This window comes from Drosophila montana, unplaced genomic scaffold (assembly GCF_035044405.1).
Source record: "Drosophila montana isolate Dmon_TW-CO22-7 unplaced genomic scaffold, ASM3504440v1 contig_3218_1, whole genome shotgun sequence".
NCBI lineage: Eukaryota > Metazoa > Arthropoda > Insecta > Diptera > Drosophilidae > Drosophila > Drosophila montana.
The window spans coordinates 467,564-487,415 of NW_026998098.1; the positions used below are offsets into that span (position 1 = coordinate 467,564).

General features: G+C 40.6%; 2 protein-coding genes and 1 non-coding gene across 3 annotated transcripts in view; 2 read left to right on the forward strand and 1 right to left on the reverse strand.

The window, feature by feature from the left end:
* The window catches only part of caps (capricious), a 65,169-nt gene extending 58,544 nt beyond the window's left edge, over positions 1-6,625 (forward strand). The window contains 1 exon segment of the mRNA XM_064689504.1: positions 2,782-6,625. Coding sequence (XP_064545574.1) covers positions 3,118-5,619 — 2,502 coding nt within the window. The 5' untranslated portion in view covers positions 2,782-3,117 and the 3' untranslated portion in view covers positions 5,620-6,625.
* A 1,877-nt stretch (positions 6,626-8,502) lies between these two features.
* Positions 8,503-14,581, reverse strand: LOC135433545 (uncharacterized). The gene is made up of 3 exons (XM_064689665.1): positions 14,510-14,581; positions 9,192-9,636; positions 8,503-9,133 (listed from the first exon to the last, which is right to left on the reverse strand). Exons 2-3 carry the CDS (start codon positions 9,624-9,626, stop codon positions 8,603-8,605), a joined length of 966 nt encoding a protein of 321 aa, XP_064545735.1. The 5' UTR covers positions 9,627-9,636; positions 14,510-14,581; the 3' UTR covers positions 8,503-8,602.
* On the forward strand, positions 10,041-10,122 carry TRNAL-AAG (transfer RNA leucine (anticodon AAG)). Its single transcript has one exon. It is a non-coding gene; the product is annotated as a tRNA-Leu (tRNA).
* Positions 14,582-19,852: the final 5,271 nt, after the last annotated feature.

Sequence of the window (19,852 nt, forward strand, 5' to 3'; positions counted from 1 at the left end):
TTCAGTGTCTTGTGCAAGCTTTTTTTTATACCCTTGTTTTCAAATCATACGCAAGAATACAATTAGAAATTGTCTAAAAAAAATGGCATTTCTTTCGCTCTTGAAAGCCTCTTTTTTATGTCAAAATTGTGCATGATAAATCCAAGTGCATAACAGTACATGATAGTGTGTGTGCAGTTTAAGGAGATTGGGAGCCGATTAAGGAAGAAATGAGGCATCGACAGTTCGTAATCCAACTCAAGCAATGGCATTTTAATTAAGTGCTCCGAGGCCTGCCTTTCAGTAACCCATATGCAGCTGGGCTACAGTCATTTAAGCCTTTGTCGGCTAATATTGAATATAAATTGAGAGCCCAGGCGGTTTGCAGTTTGTTGATATAGCAAATGGAGTGCCTGTTAATATAGGCACTGTGTCCGATTCGAATCTACCAGCGCGCATACATCCTTCTTAAAATTGCGTTTTGGAACGACTCAAACCGATCGAGTGTTATTTAAAAAGGCAGTATCCCAGTATCAGATCCCACATCTCTCACTTTAACCATTAAGGAAAAATCTCTGGGAAGGAACACACAAGAGTGTACTGCACAGTGGGGGATAAGACTTATGTTCAGAAGGCCATCAACACAAACCCGACCAAATGCTTCCAGAATATTCTAATAAATCTAGGATATCACAGGCATCTGATATATCAGATCTCACTTCGCCTTCTCTCACATAAAAGAGAAATCTCCCAGAAAGGAATGGATCACTGTGCATTGCGCAGTAGGGAAAACCTAGCTGAACAATATTTGTGGCTCTCATAGGAATCTTGGATACCATTTTCTCACATCACACATCATCATTTCATAGGTCAAAGAAAACATTTAATTGTTGCCCAAAAAGGGGGCAGATTTTAAATAAAATAAATAATAATTATGTTAAAAAATCATGTCACACTCCATCAAAATCTTCCAGAATGTCCAAAACGGCTGCAGAATAATATATGTAACTCTCATATTCATATTGGATATCAGATCTCACATCTCCCATCACCATTCCATCATGTCATACTTCATCAAAATCTTCCACAATGTCGAAAATAAAAACTGCAGAACAATATATGTTACCCTCATAGGCATCGTGGATATCAAATTGCACATCACCTTTCCACATCACCATTCCATCATGTCATACCCCAGGATGTCCAGTATGTCCAAAAATATTGCAAAACAATGAACATATGTAACTCTCATAGGCATATTGGATATCAGATCTCACAACTCTCAACACCATTCCATCATGTCATACTCCATCAAAATCTTCCAGAATCTCAAAAAAAAAACTGCCGAACAATATATGGATTACATATATAACTCTCATAGGCATCTTGGATACCAGATTCTCACGTCACCCATCATTCTTCCATCATGTCATACTTCATTAAAATCTTCCAGAATGTCATTAAACAAAAAAACCGCAGAACAATATGTGTAACCCTCAAAGGCATCTTGGATATCAGATCTCACATCTCCCATCCCCATTCCATCATGTCATATTCAATCAAAATCTTCCACAATGTAAAAAAAAGCACTGCAGCACAATATAAGTATGTAACCCTCATCGGCATCTTGGATATCAGATTGCACATCTCCATTCCACATCACCATTCTATCATGTCATACCTCAGGATGTCCAGACAAATCTTTTAACAAGGATCGGATTATTGTGCGTTGCACAGAAGGGAGGAAAGACCTTAGTTTGTACAGAAGTCCATCATGCCTATCCCATCAAAAGCTTCCAGAAAATCCAAAAAATTACAGAACACTATACATAACTCTCATAAGCATATTGGATATCATATCTCACCTTTCCCAACTCAAATCCTTCAGTAAGGAACGGATCGTTGTTCATTGCGTAGAAGAAAGGAAAGACCTTATGCCATCATGTCATACCCCATTAAAAGATCCGGAATGTCCAGAAACACAGGAGAACACTATATGAAGCTCTAATAGGCATATAGGATATCAGATCTCATTGAGCAGTAGGGAGGAGAGACCCAAGCTTATTCAACTGAGTTACAAACCCGGGAGTTGTTCTGGCGCTCCATAACAGAATCGAAACCCAAGCTAATGGCATTAATTGTCAACATTCCACCAATGAATATTCCCTGGAATATTTTGAAAATTCTTGGAACTGGGCTAATAGTCCCATGTGGGAAGTGGTAAGAGCGAAGCACGCAGCTAACCTTTTAAAGAACAAAGCTTAGAAAACTGGCAGTTATTAACTGACTTTGCCTAGCTACCTAGCTAAATATCCGGTCGATGAAACCATCGACCATGGACCAACGTCCATTTGAGCCCTGCCCTGTCCCTGCCTGGTCAAGGGTTGCTCGAGTCTACTTCACGATTAAAGCTGCATCTGCCGGACCCCGTTAAACTCTACTATTACCAGCTTCCATTTGGCTTTGCCACTAATGCGAATGCTGTTGGTAATGTTGTTGCCGTGGCCATTTAAATTGTCTTCATTTGTTTACTGCCAGCCAAAGAATACAAAATAGAGTAACAGATATAGAGGTAGAGCTTGGAGGCATTGCCGGGGACATAGGCGTGGATACAGGGCAAAGGAGGCGGAAAATAATCCACAAAACTACCGATTAACTTGCCGGGTAGCCAACGGGAAGGCGAATGCAGCTGCCAAATCCAATGAAAATCCAAAAGCCAAGCAATTTTGAACTCTAATGGAAAATCAATTTAAAGCGCACATACTAAAACCCATTCCCCCTCTCAATTCCTTCCATTTACAGGCTAAACAGCAGACAGAGCTACACGAATGTCGGACGCCAAATACGAAAGACATTGGCAAACTTGGCTAAAACGTATTTAACCTAAAATAAAGCGAACAACAGCAAGTGCGAAAGAGACAGAGAGAGAGAGAGAGAGAGAGAGAGAGAAGAGAGGAGCAGCTGCACCGATAGCTCTCTACCGACAGACAGTCAACGTCTGGTCACAGCAAAGGCAACTAACCAAACAAACCACACCACAGACTAGGCACACGAAGGGAGTAAAGCTCCAAGCGGGCTTGCAGACCCGTAGACAGAGAAAGAAACAGAGAAAGGAACAGGGACAGGGACAGGGACATAATGAGCAGACGAGGGTCGTCGGCAATGGCAGCGGCAATTACCATGTCGCCGTCATCGTTGCTGTCGCTGTTGTTGCTGCTGCTGACGACATTGCTGGTGCTGCTCGTGCCGACAAATGGCCTGGCAAATTGTCCAAATGGCTGTGAATGCGATGACGAAACTCTGAAAGTCAACTGCGGTGTGGGCACGCTCGATGTGCTGCCCATCGCACTGAACCCGTCCATACAGCGGCTGGTCATTAAGAACAACAAGCTGAAGACCATCGACTCATCGATGCAGTTCTATTCACAGCTGCAGTTCCTTGATTTATCCTACAATGATATGGTAACGATACCAGAACGCTCGTTCGCCTACCATGCCAAGCTGCTGGAGCTGCATCTGAATCATAATAAGATTGGACAGGTGACGAACAAAACCTTTACGGGCCTAACCACAATTACTGTGCTCAATCTGAGGGGCAATCTGATTGCCGAATTGGAGTACCGCACCTTCTCGCCCATGGTTAAATTGGTTGAGCTGAATCTTGGCCAGAATCGCATCAGTCACATTGATCCGCATGCCTTGGATGGACTGATTAATTTGAGCATGTTGTATTTGGACGATAATACCCTGACTACGGTGCCATCGGAGCTGACATTCCAAGCGCTGCCCGGCCTAGCGGAGCTTTATTTGGGCACCAATTCATTTATGACTATTCCCGCGGGCGCTTTTCAGGATCTCAAGGCTCTGACGCGCCTGGACTTGCGTGGCGCGGGACTGCATAACATATCGGCCGATGCCCTGAAGGGTCTGGAGGGCATACGTTATCTGGATCTCTCCGACAATCGCTTGCAGGTTGTGCCCTCGGCTGCTTTGCAGCGTCTGGCCCGTCTGGAGGAGCTGTCGTTGGGCCAAAATGACTTCGAGGTGATCGCAACTGGCGCCTTTGTGGGTTTGCGTGAGCTGCGCCAGCTGGAGATTACTGGAGCTCAGCGCTTGCGTCGAGTCGAGAGCGGCGCCTTCACGGACAACACAAATCTGGAGCATTTGAATCTCTCGGCTAACAAGCAGCTCAATGAGTTGCATGCGAATACCGTGGGCGGTTTCCCACACCTCAGCACGGTCATCTTGAAGGAGAATCATCTGAGTTCCCTCTCAGAGGGTCTTTTCCCCTGGTCGGATTTGCAAACCCTGGATCTGTCGGATAACCCGTTCGTGTGCGACTGCCAGCTGATGTGGCTGCGTAATTTGCTCATCAGTAGGAATGGCAGCAATCAGTATGCTCCCGTAATCTGCTCCTATCCAGCCAATTTGAGGGAACTACCGCTGACGCAGCTGGCCGAACCTCTGCTGGGCTGCACCCACGGCACGGGCAACAAGCAGGCCATTATTGGCATCATGGTTGTCGCCTGTGCGGCGCTGATAACCACCTTGGCGCTGATAATCTATACGTGTCGTCGTCGCATACGCGAAATGCTCAAGGGTCACTCGGCGCTGGGGCGCAAGGAACGCGAGTATCAGAAAACCTTTTCGGATGAGGAGTACATGACGAGACCGCCGCCTGGTTGCGGCGGTGTACATCCCGCTTCGGGCTATCCCTGCCCCAGTGGCATCAATTCATCGCAGTATTTGGGTAGCCGGTCGATACCAGTCACAGAACTATAGCTAGAAGCTCCACCCCCACCTCAGCTGCGGGGTCGGGGTGGTGCCCCCTCCAGTCATAACGGTCCCATGGCATCCACAACCTCAGGAACGCCGCTGCAGCAGCTACAGGTGCCCAGTGCTGTTGATGCGTCGCATGCCCCCTTCGCCCAACTCAGCCACATCCACTTCATGACCAACAATCCGCAGTCATCGGCAACAACAACAGCAACAACAACACCGCGCTCTCATCACTCGCAACAGGACATGCGACTGCTGGCCAATGGCGGCGGCAAGGTTCTCGGCCTGAATGCCTCCCTGCCCCGACACATGGCAGGACGTCAGTGCGGCGTGCAGGAGAGCACCCTGTCCCATTATAGTCAACCACTTGCCAATGGCCATGCCGGCATACGCCTCACCCAGGATCACTTCAATCACAATGGCATCGGCGGCGCAGCCGGCGTCTATGCCAAGCCCTGTGATGCGATGGCCGATGCCGGATATATACACAACAATTCGCACTATTCGCTGCCGCTGGATCATGATATGCCGCCCAGTCCGACACCCACTCCGCCGCCGCCGGCGCTGCCGTTGCGCAATGGCATGGGCATGGCTCTGGTGCATGGCAATACGACTGGCAGGCGTTCCTTTAATAGCAACAACAACAATGTGGCAACTCTCTCAAACAACAATCACAATGGCGTCGGCGGCGGTGCAGTGTTGGTCAACGGCAATTACAACACCAACGGCAGCAACAATAACAATAATGGCAGCCTGCGTCGCTATCACTGATATACGCTGAAATCGTGCGGCACCTTGGGCCGCACCAAGCCGCAGCAGCGGGGCGGGGATATTGAGTTGTATCACTTCTACAAGGGCTGATGAGGAATTGGATCACATTGTGTTACTTTAACTATGCATTAATTAATATTTATGTATTGTATATTTAGTTACCTTTATTCAGGCGAAATCATTTTGTATAAATTAGAGTTTAGTTTAAAAACAAGAGAAAGGAAACAAAAGGCAGCGGCAAATGAGCGGAGCTGATTTGTAAATACAGTTTGACATGCATTGCATTCTAGATAGCGCTTAGTTTGGTCTTAAACTGTCGGCATTAGGCAACACAGTTTTAACACGGAGTCAACTGCTGACGAATACCAACACTGTGCATAGTTTGATCTTAAACTGTCTAAATTTAGCAACACAGTTTTACCAGCTGCTGACGATTACCAACACTGCGCACTATTTTCTTTTGCTGTTTTGTGCAGGGTCTTTTTTCGCATCCAGTGATTTACCTAATAAGTTTAACTTAGACGTTTAAATGCATGTAAATAATTAAATGATATGCACAAAAACTAAAAGAATATAAACAAAATAAAGACAAAATACTAAAATAACAACTAATCAATTTGTATACAATTAATTTACGCTTTTAAGCACAAGTCATTAAAAATATATATGTATTTAGCATAAAATATTGCAAGAAAGATAAAACACAAAACTAAAATTCAGAAATAAATATACATAAAGTAAAAATGAAACAATATCTAAGCCGAACACCCTTAACAAAATGTATGCAAATTAAAGGCAAAGTTCATAGATATCAGAAAAAAAAAGAAACATTTTTGTAGTTAATAAATTCAATATAAATAGAACACAGAAGGTAAACTTAAATTACTTATTGAAATAATAAATATTAAAAAAGAAGAGGAAAAAATAAACAAAAAGTTTATGAAATGCAGCGAAATAGCTACAATTATGCAAAACTACACAATATTTATAAAGAAGGTACTACAAATTGACACAATATGAATACAAAAGCAATTTATGCCACATAAATAAATACAAAATATGTGTAAATAAAAAATGTATGCTCGAACAAATTTAATTTTCTGTTGTTTTTATATGGCCATTTGGCTGATTGCTTTCTCGTTTATGTATACGTATTTTATTTTATTTTTTTTATATTTATTTGTTCATTTTTTGTATCTGTTTTTTTTTCGTGTGTCGAGTTGGTGGCGTTTTTTAGCGCTTTTGAATAATTGTACATATTTAACAATTTAATGGAACAAAATGCAAAACACATACAAGGGAGTTAAACGTAACCTAAAACTAATAAGTAAAAAAAAAAAATATAAAATTAACAAATTATAATTGAAAAAGCTATTCAAACGTAAATTCGTATTCATATTTCATAACACAACAAATCTATCATCTAGTTATATATAAACATTTATATACATTGAAATTAAATAAATCAAATTTCATAGACCTTAAGCAAATTACAAGGGACACGTATAGCTAAAAGAGAGCGTTCAAAAAACAAAAACGATTAACAAGGATTAAGAAAAATATAAGGAATGCAACCAAAAATATGATCATATTCTAATATTGTACGAGTATTCATAACTGCCGTTAAGCAGGACGAAAAAAAAAAAAAAAAGATCCATGCAATGAACTCTCAAATGCTAAAGATTAAGAGATTATATGGATGGCAATTCGGATAAGCAATTGCAAACTGTTCAAGAACTAGAAGATTAAATCAAATAAACGACAAACTTAACTGAAAGCAAACGCATATTTCCTTTTTGTATGCGAACTTTATTGGATCTCATTCTAGAAATGATTCAACGATATCGAAGAATTTTTGAAATCGGGACTCATTTATTTTTCAAGCTGATTAACCATTGTAGGACTCGGAGAAGGTCGTCTCTCAGCCTGCGGCCATTTGTCCAGGTATGTATATTGTCTCTCCCAAATACGGAACGGTTGTACTCCTCGTATCCTTGCCCACGGCATGGTTGCCGTCCACCATCAAAGCAGTGACTGTAAAAATGGAGATGCTTAAATGTGGTGCGCTTTCTTTAGCTTAAATTATGTCAACTGTTGCCACCTTCCACCGCATTTTAATTGATGACTTCACCAGCTGCTCATCCTTTTCCGGTTAGGGGTGTGCGTGTAGGTCGTAACTGCCACATTTTGTCCGGTTGATTTAAATCTTGTTGCCGTGCAGGCGGTTTACTCCATCTTTCTCTGCATAACATAGTGCTCCCATAGTTAAGAAGCAAATTCTGATTTTTGTCCTGAGAGTTTTAAACTCAGTTGCCAGCAGGCTTCTTATTCGTAATCTTCCCTTCGTTAACCAACCGTAGAACAATCCTCGGTGTTGTCCTCCTACAGAAGTTATCGTCTTCATTACTCTGCTCTCTGCCTACCCGGAACAATCGTTCTTTATTGCTACCTTCGTGCGCGACAGATTACGCTATGCATATCTCTTTTCGTATATTATGCATACATATATTACAATTACTTAATTTGACAATCGTTTTCTCGACTCTTAATAAGTAAATCAAATTAAATAACTAAACTGGCCAGTACAGGGCCCTAGCGCATCGTGCCCATCCTCTGAGCTGAGACAAATCGCGGCAACGAGCGACTGCCTTATGTGTTCCGTTATATTGGGGCTCATCCAACTGAAATAGGTTGCACAGACGATGGGGAGCGTTACTAAGATTCCTAAAGAAAAACCTATTCGGAAAATCCTATATACTTTGCTCAGACAGATACTTTTATCGCTTGCTATGCTACCTATTGAATAAGTGAGGATTATTATTGCTGATCATATTTGCGGCGGATTTCATTATTATTGGGTTATAACTGTCCATTGTTACGGGGGATATGTTGCGCCCGTATTTGGTAAAATTAATCTACGGATGTGAAATGTTATACAATTTAATATTGCAATTAGATGCATGAAAACGAATGTTTAGGTATGGTTAGCTTTATTAATAAATCATCTAAAATGTTGACTTCATGGGGAATACTCTTATCGTATCCCTTTTATTTTACAAAAACAAAGTCTCATTTAGGAAAATATATTAATGGCCGCTGCGGTCCTTCGGCCATTAGCGAGCTCTAGATTTCCGTTTGGATCGGTCGTAGCATAATTGCAGGCAAACAGGAATTTATGCTCATTATTCTGATAGAATCTGGAGGCAGCACAGCCCACTGCGATATGTTTGCCGTGACCTACATCCTGATAGTTGCTAGCCTTGTACTCGTTCCACCACGAGTGAAGGCACGACTTCACCAACTCGTTGTCCGATCGGGCATTCAAATTTCCCGTATAGCTACTTAGCGCTATGTTCTGTGCGGACCTCTTGTATTTCACAGACGCACATTCATCATGGACCACCTTGCACTGCATAATATTACCTTCCGCTAAGGTGGCCAGATCTGGGTTCCAGCGAAGCGGGATCACCTTCGGAGGTGGACTTCGTCCCGTCAATGCTGAACTACGTAGGTAGTTGTGTAAGGTCAAAATATAATTAACCAAGACTGGATTCATTAAAGGAATAAAGGGCCGCGGAGAAGTTGGGCAGTTGGCGGCCCATTCCTAAAAAAAAATGTATTAGTAAGCTGATTCTATATACTTATTTCATTCAGCCACCTACCCTGGGTAGACAGCTCTGCTTGGGGGCGATCTCTTGGGCGTTGGGAGCGGACTGTTCTCCATTGGGAGGGGTCTGTTGTCCGTAGGGAAGGAGCTGTGCGCCGTTGGGAGGGGTCTGTTGTCCGTAGGGAAGGAACTGTGCGCCGTTGGGAGGGAACTGTTGGCCGTTGGGAGGGAACTGTTGGCCGTTGGGAATGAACTCTCTGCCGTTAGGAGGGAACTGTGGGGTGTAAGGAAGGAACTGTTGTCCGTTGGGGAGGAACACTTGTCCGTTGGGTAGAGACTTTTGACCGTCGGGCTGGAAGCCTACTCCGCCGGCTAGGTATACGTTGGGCAAAAAAGTTTTTGCGCTAACTTTGGATGTCTTGTTATCTTCCTGTCCAAAAACTATCCCCAGCATCACGATAAGTGAGTATAGCGATAAACAAATCATCATGTAGAAGTAACTAAGTAAAATAATATATATAAGATATATGGTAAATATATAATTATTAAAAATGAGAATATTCAGTTGATTTATGTTTTTATGTTAACAGTTGAACTATTTGAACTAGTTTAGTTTGATCCGACTTTAGAACCACCTTTTGACTAAAGCACATGCAAAACTAAATCTTTTGACTATACTTGGGTAAATAGATATATAAAATATGCGAATATAAATGATCTGATATTGAAAAGTTTAGATATTTTCTATGAATGTCACAGCAATACATATTTTCCATATGTGTATATCCCACGAATACATATTGATAAATATAAATTAATTCCTCTTGATAGCTGATCACTAGTGAAATTTGCATAAACTTTTTTGTCTACTCATATACATTCATATTTCATTGGTACAACATGTGGTAGCGTGGCCGAGCGGTCTAAGGCGCTGGTTTAAGGCACCAGTCTCCTCGGAGGCGTGGGTTCGAATCCCACCGCTGCCAGGCGATGGAATTTTTTATTTGTTTTTAGTAAAATGTACGCAAATAGGAAAATCTTTTTTCTTTCAACATTGTAGACAGTTGCAACTGTATTTTAGCACATTTGTCAATGTTGGCCAGCTGTTTGTCAACACGAGTATGTAAAATACGCAAACGCTTTTCTATGCAATTTGTTTTATACGCAGCAGCAGCAGCAGCAGCATCAACAGCCAGCGACATGTTGGCACTCATCTGCATAATTTAATTACATTTAACAATAACAAAGCTTGCACACACACGCACACTCACGCACACATTCACGCGGTGCGTGCAGCGCTTTGCACAAATAAGTACGAGAGCAGGGAGTAATTCCTCCTTTCATGTTTCCCTTTCCCTGGCACTCTCATTCTCACACTGTCCCTTTCTCTGTCTCTCTTCTTGCAGTTGCCGTATTACTTGTCAAGCAGCACAACAACAACAACAAAAATCTCAAGTGTAGAACGCGAGCGATGCTGGCATAAACAGTTACACATTTCCATGACACGCCTCCTGCGCCCGACTTGTCCCATAGGTGTTGCTGCAGCTCCTGCTGCTGCTGCTGCTGTTGTTGTTGCTGTAGTTGTTTGTGCATATGCGACATTAGCGCACGCAAACAACGTACACACAATTAGAAGAATTAACAGTAGTTAAGGCAGCAACAACAACAACAACAACGACAAATTGCTGCCAACTTGTGGGAAGAGGTGCGGCGGGCGGCGAATAGCTGCACCGGAGTGCTGCAGGCTGTTATTGTTGTTATTGTTGTTCTTTCCCCAATGCTTGTAATTTAGTTTTCTGCCAGGAAGGGGGGAGAAGAGCGCGTTGCACTTTTCGTACTTCACATAGTTTCGACTACTACAACGGCCTGTCGTCTGCCAGGACACACTTGTGTGTGGCGCACGGGATGTCGCCTGGTTTTGCTTAGGTGAGGCATGGTCATGGGCAGGGGGGTTATTCTGCGGCAACTTATTGGCCACAACATGCCAACTTATTAGGCAAAAGCGCAAAAGTTATAAATTGTTTTACGAGGCGCACATTGTTGCGGGTATAAATATGAGCATAACATAAGGCATAGCAAGCCAAAAAGTTAGGCTGCAAGGTCAGACAGAGATGGCAATAGTCGAGAAAAGTTACACCAAAGAAGAGGAACAATTTAGGCTTTAAAACAGGACTTGTCCCTAATTTCCAGCAAATTATCGCTGTCTGATATTGTATTGCGTACAAAAACAAGCTATAAAGTATTTTTTTTCGAATTTATTATGTGGTTTCGGTTAGATTAGGTTCGCGAAACCCTTCTACTGGGGGGAGATAATTAAATCAAAAGGTTGTTTGGAAAAATATTGTTTCTGAATGTTCTGATAACGGAGTGAACACCGTGTTTCTTTTGACAGCTTCTCAGAGAAAGTCTTTAAGGCAATACTTCTCTGTTTTTTTTTTAACTAATTCCAGTCACTTCCTTTGCTTTCAAAGTATCTTAGTCAAGTTTTAATTTAAAAGTTTTTCTTTAAACTTTCAACAAATGTTCGAAAGTTGTTAGCCTGGCTTTTAGTTACGGTATTTGGTTTTCTAGTTGACCACAGCTGACTGACCGGAAATCCGCACAACACGCGCCACAAGCCAAAAATGGGCGACGTCCCGAGTCCGCAGGATCTATTGTGTAATATCCGTTGACTATTATTCTAATTTGTGCCGAAAATTAAAAAGTTGCCTATGAGCAACTGCCCAAAGCCATCCGCTCCCCCCCCCCCCCCCCCCCTCACACCGTCTTTCTCTCTCACTCTGCTGCGGTCTCTTTTCTGGTGGCTTTTTGTGTGTGCTCAGCAAAATTTCATGCAAAATAGAACCCAAAAACAAAAAACCAAAAAAGAAAAACAACGGTACGCCTTTTTCAATAGGGACACCAACGGTTGGGATCCTTTGCTGTTTTTGTATTCAAAATAAAGCGACCGCATCAACAAAAATACCAAAGCAGCAGAAAATACTCATAATATGCACACTATACGAAATAAATAGAAATATGAAAAAAGAGCATAAAAAAATTAACATATAAATTAGCACAGCAGACAAAAAGACTGAGCGAAACGAAGGGATGGGGCAGGCTTTTGTTTTGAAAAACAATTTCTGTTGCATAAATTTGGCAATTAAAAATATTTTTCGTGCTCCACTGTTATTTCCCCCCAGTCGACCGCATTTCGTTGGCTGTTCCAGAAAAACTTTCATTAAATGTGCCTGCAAATGTTGCCCAACACTATGTTTGGGTGGTGTTGAAGAAGCAGAGCATTGTTTCCTTTTAAATTGCTAGCCCATTCTTCGAGCTGCCTGCACCCTAGCCTAACAAGAGCTCGTCAGCTGGCATCTTCGCATCATTTACAAGTCGTCTCACATTTCCTCCTCCTCCACACACACACGCACATACATATGCAAACTGCTGACACCTTTGAAAAATTTTCACGCTAATAAAATACAAAACATGCCAGTCAGAACTGAGGGAGATAGCGCGAAAAGCGTGACCCAGCCACACACAGAGTGGGAGCGAGATAAAGGCGATAAAGTCAAAGCATAAAGCTTCAACGTTGACAATTCTCGGCTGCGGCACTGGGTCAGGGGACTGGGCAGCGAGGGCAGGAGCAAAAGCCAGCAAAAGCCACAGAGCAGAGGAGTAGCACTCCAAGCTGAATTTTTGTATTTTTCGCCTCATTTTTGTCAGCACAGAAAACAGAGAAGAATGAACAGAACAGAATCGTACTGAAGAGAGCGGAAGAGAGCAGAAGAGAACGATACAAAAATTTGTTTTAATGCCGCGCACTTTTATGCTTTTCTTTACAACATCTTTTCAGTTTTTCTTTGCCCTTTATTGTGTTACATTTGTGCAGCGACAGCAGTAAAAACGCTTCCTTTCCCCGCTCTCCGCTCCCCACTCCCCATTCACCATTCCCATTCCCCTTAAGCGAACCGCAACTTGTGCAACATCATAAACCCATTTGCGTTTTTAATTAGTAACAGCGCGTTGCCAGAATGCCAGGACATTGGTCAGGGATATGCGTGTGGAGCGGCGCCGCGGGTGGCGGGGCTTTCACAATCTAGATGTCACACAGTCGCAGTCGCAGTCTCAGTCCTATTTCCAGTTACTTTGTGTGTGCAAAAAAATAAATGACCATGCAAAATTTGTGCTGGGGCGACAAGACTGTAGCGCAGCGAATGGCAACTGATAGGAATTGAGCGGGGAAGGCAGCGGGCAGCGGGCAGCGGAGCTGCGGACGACGCGGAGAACACTCGAAAAGTGGAACAAATAAGGTAAAAATTTTTAATTGCCGCAGCAAAAGAGAAGCAAACGCAGAAAAATTGTTGCAGCAAAAATTATTATTAAGTTGCGGTTTTTGTGGTCAGTCGGGTATGCGAGCAGAGCTGCTCACTCAGTCAGTCAGTCCTTCAGTCAGTCACTCAGTCACTCAGTCAGTCAGTCACTCGCACAGTCACTCAGCTGGAGTTCACGAAACTAACCGGCGGGAGAGTTGGTGCAACCTGCGCTGCAATGGCAACAAAGTTGAATAGTTAAAAGCGCAACTTTTTTTCATTCAACTGAAACATTTTTTGAATTGATGGTCAGCAATTTGGGGCAACAACCGCTGCCGGCAGCCGGCAGCCGGATAGCCAAAAAGATGTGCTCATATAAAGTAGTAACTGATGATGTTATCAGACCAAGTGCAGCCTGTCAATGAAATGGTATTCGCTTGTTTCCTTGATCGTTTTATTGGAGTAATCAAAACGAGCTAAGAATTGGGATTTACGGAACTCAATCTCACATTACTCTGATATATAAGTAGGAGTGCTCTGGTCGGGACTATAAGATAAATACACAGGAAAAGTCAGTTTATGCTGTGTCTGTGTTTCTTCAGCCTTTTCCCCATACTTTTGCGCTTAGCTCGGTATATATTGTCCGATTTTGATTATTAATTTTATTGGGCATAAATATTGAATTCCAAATGTATAAAGGGAAGGTATCCGAAAAGTAAATATTTTGGTTCTATGTATACAATACGAAAGGCTATCTAGCCCTTTTAAGCCCCGATATATAATCAAACGAATTCCTCAAAACATTTGATACTAACTCCGACTGGATATCAGAAGACACTACGTTCAAAACTTGAAGTCTTTAGCTCTCATAGTATTCGAGATCGCAGCGAATGCGTCCGAATTTACGTATGGGTAGACGGACGGAAAGACAGACTTTTGATACTGATCAGGAATGTATAGGTTCGGAGATGCTTCCTACTGCCTGTTACATACATTTGCACAAAACCAATTAACCCTTTGTACCGATTTTTTAAGAAAGAAAGGGTTGCCTTTAATTAATTCTAGAGTTGAGTCTTACCTATTGATTTCCTGTTTATAACTATATATTCAGACCACAGCCACAGCACAATAAAAACTTATGCAGTTCCACGCAAGCGGTCCGTCTTATAAAATATTGAAACTCCATAGCTAATCGAATATTTCACCCTTTAATTACGTGTATTTAATGCACTTATATCCAGCAAATTGGTTTCACCTACGTAATATTCTTTTCTAATTTAATTCATAGGTACATGCACTCCTGTATATCCAAGCACTATACTTTCACATTATAAAAATCATATTCCTAAACTAATCAGTTTCGGTTATATTTTAAAGACAACAGGAAAGGTTGACAATGTACATTTGTATAATCTCTATATGTATTTATGTTTCGGCTTTGTTTCTTCGTTCTTTATTAATTTATGTCTTCCAAATGACCAAGATTCAGGCGCATATTTTATTTCGTTTTTCATTCAATAATCTAGATATACATAACTGTTTGTCCAAACTGACTGGCGATACAGTTTACTACACTGCTATTGGATGTGTGTATGCAAACGTGTATGTATGTGGGTGTGTGTGTTACCAAATGCATACCTACACACAATGCAACCGCTTTGATTTAAATAAAAATATGATTTTTAAATATTGTCCTCCTCTGCGATTCTCATACATTCAAGTAAGGTGTACAGGCTTATGATTTATTTATAAGTAATTTGTGATCAAGTTGTAGGCGCAATCTAAATAACGTTTGCAGTTTGTCGCTCTCCCTCTTCCTCTCTCTCTCTCTCTTTCTCTGTCAAAATCTCTTATGTTATCTGTCTTTCTTTTTTCTGCTCTTAAACTAATCCACTGTCTTCTTCTTTTCAGTGATGTTTTTAATTAAATTTCCTTCTTTAATAATAAATTACAATATAAAATTCCTGCGTGATGATTTGAGCTTTTGGGTAAGTACATATTTACACATACATATATACATATTTTTAAATATATATCTCTTAATATTAAAACATAATTCCCTTTAAATTTGTCTGCAAATATTTTAAAGTAAATATTTGGGATTTAAAGACTAACCAAATGAATAGCATTGTTTTTTTTTATAAAAGTTTTGATATTGTTGAATTGAAATTGAAATCGATATTTTAGTGAACAAAATCTAAAGTAAAATTGGCATGATTTATGAGCGTGCTTGTCAATTGAAAAATTGATTTTTCGGCAAAGGTTTGATATAAATAATTGCATTTAATTTGCGAAAATTCTAAAAATTGTATATAAGAACACAAGCTGAAGTTATATTAATACTATTCCACTCGTAACCTAATCGATTAGCTACGGTCGATTTCATAATTTTATAAACAAATTGAATCGCGTAGCCCTCGCAGGGCTCAATTGCCTTTGCTTTGGTTCTTTGTTGTTTGTTGCTGTAGCCTTTTGGCCATGTATTGAAAAGTAAATAATGCAATTTGCTACGCAAAAATCGCAGCCATGGAGAGTGCGGAGCTCGGTCTGAGGGAGAGCTCGGGGCATTGTTATGGTTGTCTTTGTCTGGGCTGCTGCAGTCAAGCAATTATGTAATTTTTAATAGTCGTCGACGTCGGGGCAAAGCGTTACGCAATTTATGAGGAGGGACCTGCACGGGGCGAGGAATGCTTGTAAAAGTCAAAGCATAATTTATTATTGTCAGTCGGAGCAGAAGAAAAGTGACGAACAAGGGCAAAGCCACCCTCAGAATAAAATGATGAAAAACGATTAAAATGCGTCAAAATGTAATAAAAGCAGCTGCAACTGGAGGCCAACAGAGGGCGCATGTGTGCGTGTCTATCTGTGTGTGTGTGTGTAGGTGGAGCAAGGAACAGGACACAGGACACAGAGCACCGACCCGTCGACCCATGCACCCCACGAACCATCCTCGACTGGAAACTGCAAGCGAGTGACTTACTTGACGTCGCTGCTGATGTGACACGTGCAACGCTTCACGGATTTCGCAGCGCACTCACGTCCCGGACTCTGTAGTCGACTCTGGACTCCATCCCCGGCTCAGTCGCGATTCCGGGTATTCCGGCATGTGTTAATTGTGATGCTGTTCTGCAGGCTGCTGTCAATTGGCCCTTGGCGAACACAGCAGCACGAAGAGAAAGGAGCTCCTCTCACTCACTCTCCCCCCGCGCCGATCTACTCGTACGTGCAACGCCCCCGCACGGTACGGAGCGTAGTACTCGAATAATATATGGCTTGTATATTGCGCCAACAGATGGGACTGGGACTAGGACTGGGGCTGGGACTGGGTATGGAGCTGGCGCTGCCACTGGGACGGCTGGTTACCGGCACGGACACATAAACTAGCGGAACTCCGGGCCGGCGCTCGGAACTGGGGAAAGTATTTGCGATTGCCGGGCAAAGCGTTTAGTGCTCCACATTGGTCATGTCCATAAAGTTCTGAGTTTAATAGCTGCCAAATAAAAAGCGTTGAAGCGTTTGGCAAGAAATTTTATACATATACATACTGATTTTTTTACGATTGCAGGTTTTAATGATTTCCATTTCAAAATTGCAGCAAGCGTGAAAAAAACCCCCCTGGTGCAAAGGGATGATGATTTTCTTATGATTTTTACGGTTTTCTTTAAATTCCATAAATTCGTGCATTGGCAAAGTAAAAAGTAATGAAAATTATGTAATTTTAGAGATTCGTGTAAATAATAATAATAATATTTATATTACACTATTTTAATAATCGTCAAATTGTTATTATTATGTTGTTTTTAACTTTATTATTATTTTTATTTTTATTGTTATTATTATTATTTTTAATTAGGATTTTTGTTATTTAATACAATTTTTTGATATTTTGTATTAGTATTATTATTATAATCATTCAATACTTTTTATTATATTAATTACTTTTATTATCATTAACATGCATACCATTATTATTATTATTACTTCCTATTTAATCGCGCGGGCAGTATTTATACAGAGCCCGAGGATCCGAACCTTGGACCAACTTTGACAATCGATTGAAAATATGCTATATATAATTAGTAGTTTAATTTAAGTGTTATATACTAGACTAAAAATTTTCATAAATATTTAAATTTTATTAGTATAAAGCATTTACTAAACTCTCTTTGCGTCAGTTGTCAGCGTTTTGATTGTTTTCGTTTCGTTAAACTTTTTGAATTAATCAAAACTTATTCATATCTTCTTTGGCGCTTCACGCTGCTTCAGTTGAAAGGGAAAATTAAACAATTTCGTAGAAGTTCTCTATTCTCGCTTGCTTTAGTTTTCTGGATAAATAATCAATTGCGTCGCTTTGATTTAAACTTCGATGCGTTCAACAATGCCCTTGACTTTTCTTTGCAACGGCACAAAAGCCCATTTAAAGTTTTATTTGTGTTTACATCCACATAACTCAAGCCGAAATATAAAAAATGTGGAGAAAATCGAAAAAAGGGAACCCCATATAACAATATCAAGAACTATAAGAACAAAAACAACAACAACAACGATAACTTTTTGTATACAATCGAATGCCAAACAGACGCACTCCCTTGAGAAGTTGCCCCGTTGATGCCAAATGGACGCTGGGAACTGGAACCACACAAAGTAATTGATTGTTTATAGCAATACAATTTATGTGGCACAATTTGATGTGTGTACGTAACGGTCTCTGGCTGCTTGGTGGGGCAGGGGGAGGTCTGTTACAAAATATTGACCATTTGCTAAACGATAATTCAAAATGTTAAATCGACAATTTCAATTTGAAGCGAACAACTCGCCGACTCCCTGGGGCTGACTACACGTACATACATATAGAATCAATGTGTATATATATATATATGTATTTATATACATACACACACATGTGTCTGTCTAGTAAATATAAACATAAACTCTTCACTTAACAAAGGCGCGTAGATGTGCCCCACACTCGGTCCGCCATGCTCAAGAGTTTTAAAAAATCAATCGAACGTGTAATAAAATGCATTTTGCAGTGCTTCCTTTGTCACTTACCGCACTCCTGGTCCCTGAATTTCATTAAAAAAACGAGAAACTGAGAATTTCGTCGGCACGCCGAAGATTTTATACCCTTGAAGACATTTGCCTTTTGCAGATATGTGAGAATTGTCCAGCTCGTAAATACTGGATTTGATGAAAATAAACAGAATATTTTCCCAAACCAGTACCCACTTTTCGAACGAAAATTCCTTTGATATAGTGGTCCGATGATGATAAGATTTTGCATATTTATAAGAAGCATGGAGAAACTTATAAGCCTCGCGTTCGGTCGAGATATAATAATAATAATAATAATACATGTGTACTGCCTGCAAACTTTCAAGACAATAGCTTTAAAACTGAGAGAATAATTCGCATACAAACAGGCAGACGGACGGATGGACATGGCTATATCAATTCGGCGGCTGATCTTGTATATATAAACTTTATAGGGCCGAAGATGTCTCCTTCTTTACACATTGTATTACAAAACTATAATACCCTCTAACAGGGTATTAAAACACACACACACACAGATGTGTAGACTTAGCCGGCACCCAATCAGTCCCCGCCTAGTCCCAGACTGAGACCCCGTCTGCCTATTGGGGGCTTGCATTTACCCTTTTGCACTTTGGGGTTCAATTGCTGTATAAATGTTGGCCAGTAGTCGTTGTAGTCGTTGGGGTCGTGGCTTGTAAAATAAAAAAAAAACTCAGCACAGTTGCGAGCATTAAAAAAATAGACTCCACGTAATGGTCATTGTTGTTTTTGTTGTGTATTTTTACAAGCAATTTAAACAATCTGTTTGCTGCGGGTTTTAGCTTAACATGCATGTAAACACGGCGCAGGGATTTTAAAGCTCAAAGCTGTTGTGATTTTAAATTTATGCAAAGCATAAATAAAATATTTAAATTATGCATTTTTTGCTGATATTTAAATTATTCATTTTTTGCTGATAGCAATTTATCAATAACATTGCATGTAATATCCAAATTTATGGTAAATTTGATAAATAAAATTAAAATAAAATAATGTTAGTTTTGAATACAAATATGTTTGCGATTTGCCTTTGGCAAAAATAAATAATTAACTTAAAAAACACATTTTAATATTGTTTTTGTATGACAGAACTAATTAATAAATGCGTTTAAAATATTGCGATTAATTTTATTATTTAATTTCTTGTTAACAGGAAGCTGAACTTAAATTACAATAATTTTGATATTTTTATTGACTCGGGGTGAACATTCATATAAATATCTTTCCACCTAAAATAGGTTTTCATTTTTATTCCAATTGCTACAAATAGCAAAATTAACTATCATGTAGAGAACATCTTAATTGTTGTCTTAAGCATGTGCCTGGCATGTCTTGAACCCAATCA

Bases quoted from the DNA above. Each gene is read 5' to 3' on its own strand.
- LOC135433545 (XM_064689665.1), bottom strand. From the start codon at position 9,626: ATGATGATTTGTTTATCGCTATACTCACTTATCGTGATGCTGGGGATA. The intron at 9,134-9,191 runs GTAGGTGGCTGA...ATTTTTTTTTAG, and splicing joins AGCAGAGCTGTCTACCCAGG to GAATGGGCCGCCAACTGCCC.